We start from the raw sequence: 13906 nt of genomic DNA, 5'->3' as shown, positions 1-13906 counted from the left end.
ATAGGCACGAGGGTGTATTCGGGAAATTTCAAGCGTCGAGGATTTACGAGTGACCCAAATCCTCGGCCTGGGAATCCGGCAGTCGTTCTCGCAGGATTAATCGTCGGCCTTCTTCCTCTTCTTCTTCGACGCTCACGCGCGCGCGCAGCTTTGCGGGTTATTACGTCAAGGATTAGAGCCGGTTTCAGCCTCGCTTTGTTAATGATTTTGACTGTGCTTCAGTACAGCGCTGGAAAGTGGACTTGGTTGTTTATCGGACGGGAATTTAATTACGAATGCGCGGCGGACTCTTGCCGAGCCGTATTTTCGCAGATTATGATAAAGCTGAAAGTTTAGAGGGGGAGCTGGAGGTGCGTGCGATACCGGCTTTGGAAGTTTCGAAAAATTAATTAGCAACGGCTTTACATTCTCCTCTTAGCAGTTTTATATAAGATTCCGCTTGTAATCTTCTTTGCGAAGTTTCTTTTTACTTTTACTCATACTTATACCACGTTGGTGTATTAAAAGACGTTTTTGCACTTCGCATATTATACAAGGGGTGTGTGTGCTGTCGAGAGAAAATGAAATTTTCAGGTGTCGGCGTGAATTTTCGAAGCTATTATTACAAAGCTGCACCTGGCTGGAGCATATAATTTAATATGCGATAGTTGATCGATACACGTTGAAACTTTGGTACACTGTATACGATAGCGGAAATTGCAAAAGCGTCAAGTTGTTAAAAGATCGTAAGTTAGCCGAAGCCGTCGCATTGAATATCCGTGAAAAATCGTATCCCGTCGTCCAATCTGACGGTACAGCTGAGAATTAATAAACGTATAGTCGATACTCTGCTAATCTATTCAAGATTTTCGATATCGAGCTAACTTTGGAAGTAGGTCGGGTTGTAAATGTCGAGCGTGCGTCGACATCATGAAATCCATGCTTCAACCAGGTGTTCGATCAATTTTTCAAAATTCGCATCGGATTCCGAAGCTTTTTCAAATCCGACGCCACTTTTGCTTCATCAATTTTCCGAAACGCATTCGAAAATTGATGAAGCTTATTCACAACCGAATCAGCGAGATATTGACGCTCGCGAATGAAGTACTTCGAATACGAGCGAAGCACAATGCGGTGCTTTTAGCCCGTATTATTGGGTCATCGTTAATTGGCGCAAAGCGTGCGTACAGCCTACTACCAACTATTCAATTTCGAACTTTGTTATTACGTTCCAAATTAATTCCATGACAAAAGCGACCTCCGTATTGTGTAACGTTAAAACAAGGAGGCTTATAAACGCGAGATCACAGTCGCAAAGGCAGTCAGGATTCGGCTATCGCAACGCGGCCTCAAAATTTTAAACTCCACTTTACAAATTCAAGATCCAACATTTCGCGCGCGGACCGGTTTTCGAGAGAATGCATTACTCCCAGCTGCGTTTGGCACACTTTGCAAAATCTACTTTCAACCGGCTGCAACACCCACACACGCGGGGGCGAAATCCTAAAACGTCAGCCGCTCGCTGTCTCAGCGAAGCTCCTCAAAAAGCGATTTCCCGCTCGGAAACTCGGGAGAGAGAAAAATATCCGGATGTGACTCTGACGCTCGCACGAGTCGCGTTTCCAGGCGAACGGGGCCGAATTGCTCGGGTGACAAGCGCGCGCGATGTATAAACGCCCGACGAATGATTTTGGCGAGAATTTATCTGCTGCGCGTATGCGTGTTATTGTCGCTGCGAGCGACTGATCGGCTGACGCTTTTCGATGCACCGCTCGTGGAAAAGCGAGGCTGAAGGAGCTTTCGGGATCGGGGAGGATTATTTTTGAGTGGAATTTTATTGGAGAACCGGCTGACGCGCGGTATATAATGACGGATCGACGATCGATGCGCGGGGAAAAACGAAATTCAATGGCGGATATAGGCTACTGTGGGGAGGATTATATTAATTCGTCAAGATTGATGAAATGGGCTCGTTTCGAGGAAATTATTTCGATGATGCTTTTTGTTGATTCAAAATAATAAGAGGATTTCGCGGTTTCATTGAAAATGTATTGCCTGTATTTCAGAGTGCGACATAGCCCTAAACTTAATTAAGTATTAATATCTTAAAACGCCTGTTTAGCCTGACTAAGTCGAATTCATACTACTTAACTTCAAATTATTTAATTAAGCATAGTCACAGAACAACATCTCTACCTTTCACCCTCCACTGAAAACCTAAAACTTTAATTATTTTTCCTCATCTCCCGCTATATCCCTTCTCGACAACGTAACCGCAAGCCTGTATATGGCACAGACTGCAGAGTGCAGCGTCGAGGCAAAAATATTTCAGCCGTAAGTCTCCGCAGCTGCGGTGTAACCCCTGGCCTCGCTGCAGGCGAAACTTTGGCTTTGTTGAGGCGCAGTCACGCGGCGTACCAATAGCCCCGTAACTGCACTGCGCTGCTACCCACTGCACAGAGAGGCCGAGCGTTTGTGCAACGCTGCAGCCGAGTTTCTCGACTTAAATGCATAAGGTGTAGGCAAACTGCGCCGGATACTTGACCGTGTTTTATCACCTGTTCCGTCGTTCACTCGGAGGATCCAGCGCCGCTGCTGGATTGGACGTACAATTACGAAAGGCGAGTCGAGAGCAGCTGAGAAAGAAGTTTTACGAGCAGCGCGAAGAGGAATTAAATATTTTTCTTGCTTGCCAACTCGGGTTTGAAGTGTAATTTGTTAAGTGCGATTGTTGCTCGTGCGGAAACACTCGATAAGTACCTTTTCGTTTTAACGACGATTTGCGATTCGGAAAAATAGCGTTAAACTACAAGTGTTATAATCATCCTGGTGCATTATTTATGACTTTGCAAACTTTGTCCGAGTATAAAAGTCAACTTGGCTAAGCTAATCGACTTATCAGTGGAATTTTCAATTACTGCGCGCCATCGCACGATATTAAAAAGTTTTTTATTTTTTACGGCTTGCGAAATTTTTACAGCTGTTTTGTATATTAAGTTTTCCATTGCAGGGAAAAAGCTGAAATTCGTACTTTCGAGCGGCCGTTTACGGATGTGGTGTAATGAAAAAGTTACGCAAGCTACATTAACCGAAAATGTTTGGCTGTAAATGCAAGTTAACGTAATAAATTCATTAAGTAATTTAGCCAGCAAAAATTCATGTCCGCGTGGTTGAGGTAAAATTGCTCTCTACTTCTGTAATGTAATTATGCTGATAGTACGATTGCATCATTTATTCGTTGAACATTAAGCTGAAGTTGAGCTTTTGAAAAATAAGTAGCATAAATAAATGTAAATTTTATCGTTTAACTCGATTCATCGAGTTTTTTATTCTTTAGCAATCCGCGCTTTGGCGAGCACCATCGGCTTGTTAGCTCAGCTGGTTAGAGCGTCGTGCTAATAACGCGAAGGTCGTGGGTTCGATCCCCTCACGAGCCATTTTTTTTTTCTTTAAACATAATGAAGTTCGTACGTTTTTATTGTTTTCTTTATATAAAATAACCATCCCTAAGTCAATCAATGTAAAAAAAAATACGAATTTTGTACAGCATCTACGTCAAAATCCCCGCATTCAGGTACAGCACGTATAGACGGTTGTACCGGCTTTGTTATCCCCGACTACCCTACACGTACACCGAGCATGTAACGCAATATCAGCCTGCGGTGCTCTCCGCCGCAACTCCCTGGTCGACCCTTTGAGAGCCTCGAGGATAAAAAAGAGCCGCACGATATAACTCAACTCTCCTCATCCGATTGAGAGGGTATGCATCTTTCGAGTCACGTAGACTTTCTCTCTCTACTGGAAAATCACGCGTCTGTTCTATCAGCCCGCGGAGTCAAGAGACTAACTCAGGGGAGATAGTTGCGGCTATACCCCGAGAAGTAGAAGAAGAGGAGGAAGAAGAAGGCCATTAGCGCAGATAGTCGTTGCTATCGTATATAGATGTGTATAGGTATTGGGCGTGTACACGCACGCAAGGGTGCAGGTATGGGCGCGTCTGATGTGGATTGCACACTCACCGACTACCCGTACGCGGATGGAGTTCGTGAGGCCCCGAGGGGTTGTACAAGTGTAGACGCCGGAATCCTGGGCTTTCGCGTAGTATATCGACAGTCGATACTTCCAGTCTCTCTCGAAGGCTGCGATCGCCCAACCTGCAAAACAGAATGAATTTCGGCTGCGTTAGTTTCGTGGTATTGTATCGACTTTGCTATAGTTCTAGCCTTTTGAAACGCTGAAATTAAATATTGAAACGCATCGTTTCTTCGAATGCATGATTACGTATCAGTACACCATTGCAGAATCGACAAATGTTCATGCGAGTATTTCTGCGCAAAATCCGTTAGATAGGCCAAAACGTTCGATGCATCATCATTACCTCGCTCCCGGCATCAGAATCCAGCTACTCACGCATCATCAGCCGCGAGCTTATACGCGCGGAAACAGCGAACAATCATATTTTACGCGCTGAATTCCGCACGCCGACCGCACAAATAGACCGGACAAATTAAATTCGAAAGCGAAATTTATAGCTCTATTCGTTGCGAACCCAGCCATCAATAATCCGGCTGTATGTACCGCGCGCATAACGACGAGAGGCAAAGGCTCATCCGATTTAGTCCAGCCCAGGGCTTATTGTATCAATATGCGCACAGCAGCAGCGGCAACGGCAGCTGGTTTTTGCAGCGACCATAATTCACGTGGTTAAATGTCAGACGAGAAAATATTATGAATAAAGCAGTGCGGCGAGGTATAAAGCCTTGCGCTATTGTATACCGGCGAGCGTAGTGGGCGCAGAAACAACGTGGGGATTCCCCCGTTTTTTTAACCGACGGTGTTTTCGTTCCATCGGAAATTTTTACATGACGCACCGAATTGATCTTTCTTGTCGCTGTCTGCAGCGTCCGCCGGATTTGTTGTTTCTACAGTGCTGTTGTGTATAGGTAAACGAGTTTTTACGCGCGAATTCGGCAGTAAAAATCTGATGTGGTCGAGCTGATAAGAGCGTTTTGACTTTTACGAGGAATTTTTTACCAAGTTCGCAAGGCTTCTATACACGAAAATTTAATATCGCGTACTTCAAAATCTCGCACGAGAGACTTGATCCCGTTCACGCCGAGAGCTTCATGAAATTTCGTCGGGAATAGGAGCGAATCGATTCTAATGAAATCTTCTCTGCTCTTCGGCAAATATTTCAATCGCCCCTGCGAATGCGTTTTCATTAAATCCGCCCTCCCCTTTCAGTCCCTACAAATACAAAGGCATCGTGTGTCAACTCAAATTTACCGAGGGACGCTGCAAACGCGCGAAAAATTTTTCTGTCCCGCACCGTATAGCTAGGGTGGTATTTCCGGATGAAATTTTTCGGCTCGAGCTTGCAAGCATTATTGGATGCGACGATTAATTTGATTTGTACCTCGAATACGTGTACACCGGCTGGCTGGGTCTTTTAGTTGGAGTTTGAATCGATCGGTGAAATCTGATTTTGTTTTACAGCTATATGGAGGCTAGTCGATAGGAGCGATAGTTTTTCATAATAGTTCGTTACAGAGAACAAAGCTTTGAGTTGGTTCGGTGAAAGTTGTGCGTCGATTCTCGAAACAAAATTCAAGCTTTAGAAAGCTTTCTGACAGAGATTTTCGCTTATTTATCAATTCTATCCATGACAAGTTATAATCCCCCGAGCTTTTATACGTTCTTTATACAATTAAAATTTTAAAAAAAGCAGTTATCCTCCTCCTCGTAATACCCCTGTACGATAATGTATCCACAACCCAAGCTCGTTAAACAAGACAAACACGAAGCAGTAGCGCGGGCCACTTCATCGTCAACACGCCAGCCCCTCGTATACAGCCATACAGAACCTCCCTACACAATCGCAATCACGGCAATCAGCGGTTAATTATCGCTAAAAAGCCTCCAGACAGCTCTCCGTCAAATGGCAAATCTCTCGCATTCTCCGGCGTGCAATTAAATTACGCCGATAAAACGGCCAGCTCCCTGTACTTCATATTTCGCGTCGGCCAATCATCTTCGCGAATCGGCGTAACGCGCGCGCGCGCGACTATCGCGGGAGCATTAATCTGTCGCGCGTCACTGTTTCATCCCCGATGAGCCGGACGATAGAGGCAGCTCGACGGTATGAATAACGACGGGGAATTATTCAAACGCGGCGCGGAGGGGGGCTGGACGATCGACGCTGTCTGCTGACTTTTGGGATTTTGCCGAGGGTCGAGAGAGGTGTTGGGACGGTTTGTTTATGTTTCACTGCCACCGCGTGTCGGGGACGTTTTGTCGAGGGTTTTTCAAGTTGAAATGCATTTCGGCGTTTTGAGTATCTGTCGAGCATTGACGTGTGCTTTTTTTTGAAAAATACAATGGGTGTATGCGACTCGCGTGGGATTCGACGAGCGAAATGTTTACAATGGAGTTTACGGATTGATCGAGCAGTACCAACCGATTAAGTCGTCTTCGGGAAGTAAATTGTAGCGGAAAATCTCGCGAAAGGTTAAGGCAGTGCGAGAAAAAGCACAAAAGGCTTCTTTGCGGCAACAAAGAAGACTTCCAAGAACTCGGCTCTCACCGGCCGTCTATACTTCACTATCCGGCGAGCGATTCTTTCCTTCTTCGGCTCGGGAAAATCGATTAAAACTTCGCCGGTGGAAGCAATCAATGGAAAATCGAAGAGCAGAGTTTTAATAATCGACACGCGAAGATTTAAACAAGCGAGCTTTTTCTCTCTCAGAAGTTTCTTCGTCGATGAGCGATCGATTTTGTCTTATTTCACGACGTGGTGTAAGAGGCTCGAGGAATTTCTTTGGCAAAGTTGGAGGAACGAGGCGAGAAAAATAGAGACTGCCGTAAGAGGAACAAGTTGAAGGGAAAGATAAGCAAGCAGAAGGCAGGAGTGGAAAATGAATAACAAAGCACCGTTCCTCGTAGTGATGGTGGAGAATATTAAATTACGGACCGTCGATTGGAAGTGCGTTTCCCGATCGACTCCTCCGTTTGCCGTGAAATTCTCAGCGAACCTCCCACAATTTCACTATTTTTCTTTCAGAAAAAATCTTCCCACCCGCAATCGACCGGCTATTCATTACAATCAGTGCAAAACAATCGAGCATTCCCCCAAAACCGAAATCAATTCACTTTGAGCAATAGCCCACCTCCTCGTACGCTGCGGTGTATAACCTCGTCATCGTCGAAACCGCAGCGTAGCGGCGACTCACAAAAGACATCAGGAGTTTGCCAGTATATGCGCATCGCGAAACTTTTAGTCGAGTCCGTCAAAATTGATTGCAGCAGCATCAGAAAGACGCGAAAGCATCGCGGCGACTCGTGTGATCGATGCAGATGGATGGGATCGGATTCGCACCACATGCACGTGGATAAACAGAGCTTGCGCGTGCACACAGAGAGACTCGCGGCGGCGGTGCGAAAGAGGAAGGAATTTATATGCGGAGGAAGCGATTCGGTCAATATTTTCTTTAATTTGAGCGAGGGTCGTGCGTGTGTTTGCTCTGAGGGGAATGAATAAATGTAAATGGGACGTCGCGGGGCGATGCGTAATGGTGTCGTAAGTAGTGTTTGGATATTGAAAAAAAACCTTGGCTTGTTTTGACGCGCGCGCGAAAGCCGCTGTTTACGCTCTGCCCTGTGTGAGTATACGCGTGAAAGAACTTGGATATTAAAAACGAGGTAGCAAGCTCGACTTGCAGTCTTCCCAGAGGGTGAAGCTTACACGACGGAATGCGATCCGGAGCCAAGCGAATAATTCAAAGCTCGTCAACGTCGACGAGAAAACACAAAAGTCTCTGCGATAGCCGCGGCCATAAAACTTCGTTTAAGCAACTCCCTCTCTCCCTCCACTCTCCACTACGTCGCCCGTATAATTATAACAACGACTGCCAGTCTGCTACTAGCCGAGCGAATAAGTAACTCCGGCCCGTTACACTAATTTCCGTCTGGTAGAGCAGCCGCCGCGAGTAGAAACGGGCTCTAACGGTCAGACTATGTCGAGCGCTCTCGCGAGCCAAGTTAGTGTAACGTTCCTGCAGTCGGCAACAAATTCAGCGCCGTTCCCTACCTTCCCCCATGCTATATTCTCTCGGAATTAACACACGCCTCGTTTCCAAGCTTAATGTCACGTCCACACACGCGCAATCTTTCTCTCTCTCTCTCTCTCTCTCTCTCTCTGCGCCGTCTATTCCGCGCGGAGCATTGTCACGCGTGGCTTCACTCATACAGCGCGATATATTTATACACGCACGCACGCACGAGGGCACAGCGTCGCTCGCGTATTTATGCCCCGGCATTTGTATTCATTCCAAAACTAATTAGCATATAATGGCAGCAAGAGAGAGAGAAAGGGCTGGAGGTTCGCGCCCTCGACCTCGACCCGAGCGCACGCCATATTTCACCGTGAGCGGAGAGGGGGCTCATTTTTGCGCGCGGCGCATATGGGAAGAAATGAAATTTACGAGTATAGTCGGCGGCGTTACGCTGATTTTTTTCGACTGCCACGACGACGACTGGAGAATTGAGTTATTCGCCGGCGACTCGGCTGCATGCGCTCGAGGTGAATGTGTATTTTTCTATTTTTTTCTGAACGCGCGCGCGCAGGGGACGCGGGATTTAATTAGGCAAATGAGCTTTTGAATGCGGGGCTGGAGCTTTTCCGCGTAGGTGTGTGTGTGTGTGTGTGTGTGTGCGGTTTGCGTACAAGAAGGAGCGAAGAGTTTTGTCGCGAGGAAAATTAGATATGAATTTGATGAATTGCGGTTAGGGCATTGACTGGAGAGAAGCTTTTGCATGTGAATCAAGGTATACTGAGAATGTTAAAATGCTTTTTGGATTGAACGTCGCAAATTCGTTGAATGTTTCATGAAGTTCCTTTTCATTTCCACATCCGAATTCACCCATCGCAAAATCGAAGTAAAAGAAAAAAACGCCAGAAACACGATACACATAGCATTAGAGTAAATGAAATTCAAAAGAATAAAATTTGAAAAGACTCACCGGTAAGGTATTGTCGAAAATTGGACGTCCAGGTCCACTCGGGATTGCCGAGCCTCCTGGCGAAGAGACACTCCAAGTGGAGGATGCTCCCTGGAAAGACGGCCAGGGCGCCCGAGGGCTCGAACGCCGCTGATCCCGCGGGGAGCCCGAACAGTATCGTCGGCGGCACGTCCTCTGCAAACGTAACGGCACCACACGGAGCACTTTACTGCACACGCCAACTCGCTCTCTCACTCGGAGACTTTACGACCGTTCCACTGACTTCCCTACGGTTTGGTTTGAGATTGAAGCTGAAGCTTCTTAGTTTTGTTTTCGATCGGTGCTTAGGATTGACATTCTAACGCACGTGCTTCCCTTCACTGTGCAAAACTTTTCTCAACCGAGCATAAATATTGAAAAACTCGAGCCAAACAAAAGATGAACGCTTCAAATCCCCTCGACTCAAAACGCGCGCAAATAAAACTCTCAAAGTCAACAGTCCGCGAAAGAATTCCCGGCAGTCTGCAACAAAATCCCACACGTACAAACGAAAAAGCTCGCCTCTTCTGCGTTTCGAAGTTACAGCATCGGCGTCGAAGTGCGGAGAAAGCTCGAATTGCGCTTCGACTCTAAAGCTCGCCCTAGCAATCGTACATCCATGTATATGTATAGCCGGGCTTGCACGGATGGCAGCTGGAGAGAATAAAGCGCAATGCGTTTGACGTTCGAGCTGCGCATTGATGGCTGCGGGCGCTTTTTTATAAGTTCCTGCGGGCGTGTGAAGTACTGCGCGCGTGTAAAGCTCGACACTGCAGCATCGTATAACTCACGCGCACGCGCGAGAGCCGAGACTTATGACTTCGCCCGCGGGCGATCTGGCTTTTAGCGCCGAAATATAAACCGAGATTGAAGTGGCCTTACGGCGAGTTAGATTTCGTCGGGAGTAACGCGCCAGAGCTTGCGACGAGTGCGTATTTTATTTTCAGCGTTTTTCGTCATTACTCCGGAGGTACTTTATTTACGCTGACGCGATGAAAAAAACAGCAGCGAAACATATCGTTGACTCGATCTTCGCAGACTGCAAGCTCATTTTTAAAGCGTCGATAGCCAGGCGACTCTTATTAACGACCCTCTCTCTCTCTCTCCCTCAAACAGCGCGTCCTGGCAATTCCGTCCAAGAATCTGAAATGCAAAAGCTCGCCGCGCGGCGTGTGCCGTCGAAAAAAGCGCGAGCTGAATATTTATGCCGCCACGCGCGCGTCTGGTTCATCCCTTTACATCGACACCCTCGCGCAGTAGAAGACGCGCGTTCTTTTATGCTCGGCAACTACTGGGAGCTGAGGCGTAATACTTCCGGGAAAATCTCTCTCTCTCTCTTTCTATCCGAGCCTTGATGTTGATGCTCGAGCTTTTACGCGTCGTCGTAGCTGACGTGCGCGCGAGTGTCTGGCGCTGTGATTCGAGTGGACGCCTTTCCATTAGCGAGTGTGCCGAGTGAGAAATACGTGCGTGCGTGAATCGTATAGCGATGCGTATGAGGGAGCGGCCGAGCGTGAAGCTAACCGGACTATTAAGCCGTTTGACTTTGGATGCTTCCATTTGGGAGGACGAGAGTCGAGAGTGGTCGACTGTTATCCGGTAAGTCGATGTAATAGATAAACAAATGATCGATTTAATAAATGCCTACGCGCCATCTATCGTCGCTGGCCAAAAACTTATACCGAAAAGTAAGTATACGTTAAGAAATGTTGTAATTAAATCGAAAATTCTAGAAACCACGTAGAAACACAGCCGTCATAATAAGCAACATCTCGGGCATACCTCCGGCAAAGTAAACAACGCAAATTACCCGCAGAAAAACACTAACTCGTAGCTGAAAACTCAGAGAAGAAAACAAACGAAAATAAGGAGCGAAGAGAGCTACCCTGCACCTCCCGAAACCAGCTCGAATGCAGCTCACAGTACCTATACGTATAAGAAAGAGAGTGAGCGAGCGAACCTCGCAAGATAAACTACCCGCACAGACAGAGACGAGAGTGAAGCTCTTTCATATACGTATTACTCGCGAGCGCAACGCCTTGTAATATCGGCCGCGTCTAACGTCAGTCCGCGAGCGAGTCGACGTTGCAGCAGCGCCAGCCGACTGAAAACATTCGCTGGCTCTGCACACGCCTTATTAAAATTTCAGGAAAAACTCGCGGAGGAGCCGCCGCGCCGGCCGGGGGAAAAGAAGCCGAGAAAGAGAGCGAGGCAGACTTTGATGCGCTTGGCAAGGTGAAAGGGGTCGAGAGAGTAGATATGAATAGTGTGTGTGTGTGGTAGCGTGTGCCTATAGCTCGAAAAGCTAAGCTGTGATGGTTCATTAACTGCCTTCGTTTTAATTTTCACTCGATATCTGCTAACACCTGAAAACAGCTTATAACGCGGAGCCAGGGGATTCGCAATCACTCAAACGCATTAAGCCGACATCCCCCTCAAAGCCCGAGTCTCCCGTCTGCAACTGCATTTCCCGGTATTACACTATCGCGTGTTGACGCACTGGTCCGTGTACGAGCTCTGGTCTCGTATACGTGGCCGGAAAGCGAAATGGAGGAAGACCGCCGGAGAATGCCCGAGCGCTGATGCATTGCCAGGCATCCGACGTCGCGTGCTTCGGTCTGAATACAGCCGTCCTTTCACCTCGTCTAAAGCTTTGATGTGCGTGCGGACGTCTCTCGTATGATGGATCGGCATGTTTCGAGGATTTTTCCTCAGTTTTCTATCGATATCGAGCGCAGTTTCGAAGAATTTTTCCGCAACGAGATGAAATACCCCTCGAGATTTTAATCCGGCGGAGGATCGAGACGACAAAAAAAGGACCAGCGGTGATTTTCCAGGTAGACACGTGGAGAGATTCCACTCTCGCTTTAACCTACTCGGGAATCCTCGCTTTTTCCTCTGCTGCTAGCCGGGGAACTTTCATGAAAGAGATACATCGCGCGCAATCTCTCGCAAGAATTTTAGCCTGGAGCGCGCCGGCGCCGAAGAGAAGGAAAGATCGGAATTATCAACATTCTCGGAATATTCAGCGTCGATTCGTCATGCGATTAGGTATTTACCGAGACACACACACACACACACACCGCCCCGGAATTTTCGCAATCTCTCGATCTTCTTCCTCCTTTTTTCCTCCTCTCGTGCCTCTGCAGAGACCGATGTACAATTTCGAAACTTTGATTTACGCCCGGCGGTAAATTCTGCGGATAAAAACGGGCTCTTACGCTGCTGCGTAAATTTCCATCAAGTAGAAAAGCCCAAGTTCGGCCGGACATGGAAACGAGCGTTTAAACAGCTCCGTAAATTTTAATTCTCAATCGTTATCCTAGCGCGATATCATAGCCGCAGCGAGTATATATAATAACCGCCGAAAAAAAGGCCAAGGTTATAACACAGCAGAGATAAAAGGCCTCGTCGGTTAAGCGCAGACTCGCGCGGTATAACTCTGGCGAATTAGACAGCGGCGCGTACGTGACGTTATCTCGGAACGGATGAGCGTCGGTGAAGCCCAAAAAAGACCGGCCGCCTGCAGAAGATGAGCGCGCACGTACTATAGGGAGATGAAGCTTTCGGCTGCGTCGAGAGAAAGAGCACGTATTACGGCTGCTAGCTGGCCTTTTTTTTCACCGCCGAGCGCCGCCCGTTGTTCCTCTCGTTGATCCAGTAAAAAAGTTAATTCGTCGGCGGACTTTTTTGCGCGCGGCGGGCTCGAAGATTGTCGGCTCTGCGGAATTTCGGATTGTAGGTGTGAGAGATGGAAAATCGGCCCTTTGACATTGGATACTTGACTTCATTAAAACCTGTACTCGTGTAGTACGAGCTATTGTACACTATGGAATACCTAACGTGATCTACTAGAATTTCTAATGCAATTACATGATTTCTATTTTTCACCATGAAAGCGTAGAATACAGTACCATAAAGTTCAATCCCAAACCAAACCATCTCGTCGATCGCCGTATATTAAAAAATCTCCACAGCCGTTAACTTGGTCGAATAAAACTTGATGGCCATAAAATCGCAGCCTTCAATACTCACCGGTGTAATTCGAGATCGAGGTGGTGGGTATGCAGGTGGGCAGTTGGCCGTTCCAGATGCCGTTACGGCAGTGAAGCAACGGTTCCCCGATGAGCTTGTACTTGCCGAGCTCGCGGCAGCGCACCGTCACTCGCTCGCTGTGCGGCACCTTGATCTTATCCACCTGCGAACAAGCAACAAAAATCAGCATTGTATTGCGCGCCCTCTAAAGCCTCCGGGGAGTTCGCAACTGCAACTTTTGTTTCGAAGCGCGGCAACAGTAAAAGCTCGTTAGCTGCGGAGAATTTGATGGCCCGGAAGAGAGCTTTTGTTGCGCAGTTTTACGCTACCGTGTTTTTTTCGATTTTTCGTTCGTTGGCAAATTGTTGAGATTCTACGTTGCTTTATCGCTATTTAATATACGAGACAGAGGTATTTTCATCAGGCCCTAGAAAAATGTCGGATATTAAGCAGGAGTGCGTCGAAATTGCGCCGTGACAATAAAGATCGTGGAATTTTTACGCGAGACAAGATAAGGTAAATTTTCACCGAAGCACTACTGTAAATAGCCGCAAAGATATACTCGCTCGGAGAGTAAACGTACTTTCATTATTTAGATAACGAGACCTTCCGGAGGGTATGATGAATAACTTGTCGCATCTTTATGAATCTTACACCGCCGCAGCTGCGCGCGAACGCAGGAACAGCGAGACTCGCTAAAAATTTTATTTTCCAACCGAGAAACGCTTGAATACGCCGGCAGCGCGCTCCAGTTTCTACAAAAATACGAAAATATACAGCGTTCGCTTTATCGTCGAGAACAGAAAAGTCGTAGTGAAGCATATACCTACAAGGCCGAATATTCAATTGAAAAATC

General features: G+C 47.1%; 1 protein-coding gene and 1 non-coding gene across 2 annotated transcripts in view; one reads left to right on the top strand and one right to left on the bottom strand.

The window, feature by feature from the left end:
* The window catches only part of LOC100120603 (locomotion-related protein Hikaru genki), a 42351-nt gene that overhangs the window by 12168 nt on the left and 16277 nt on the right, over positions 1–13906 (bottom strand). The window contains exons 3-5 of the mRNA XM_008218087.4: positions 13051–13213; positions 8998–9171; positions 3999–4133 (exon numbers count right to left, since the gene is read on the bottom strand). Of these exons, the coding sequence (XP_008216309.1) occupies positions 3999–4133; positions 8998–9171; positions 13051–13213 (472 nt within the window). The remainder of the gene's footprint in view (positions 1–3998; positions 4134–8997; positions 9172–13050; positions 13214–13906) is intronic.
* Positions 3343–3416, top strand: TRNAI-AAU. Its single transcript has one exon. It is a non-coding gene; the product is annotated as a tRNA-Ile (tRNA).

This window comes from Nasonia vitripennis, chromosome 1 (genome assembly GCF_009193385.2).
Source record: "Nasonia vitripennis strain AsymCx chromosome 1, Nvit_psr_1.1, whole genome shotgun sequence".
In the NCBI taxonomy this organism is placed as follows: Eukaryota; Metazoa; Arthropoda; class Insecta; order Hymenoptera; family Pteromalidae; genus Nasonia; species Nasonia vitripennis.
Note: the sequence above shows the minus strand (reverse complement) of the source record. Positions and strands in the feature narration are given on the sequence as shown.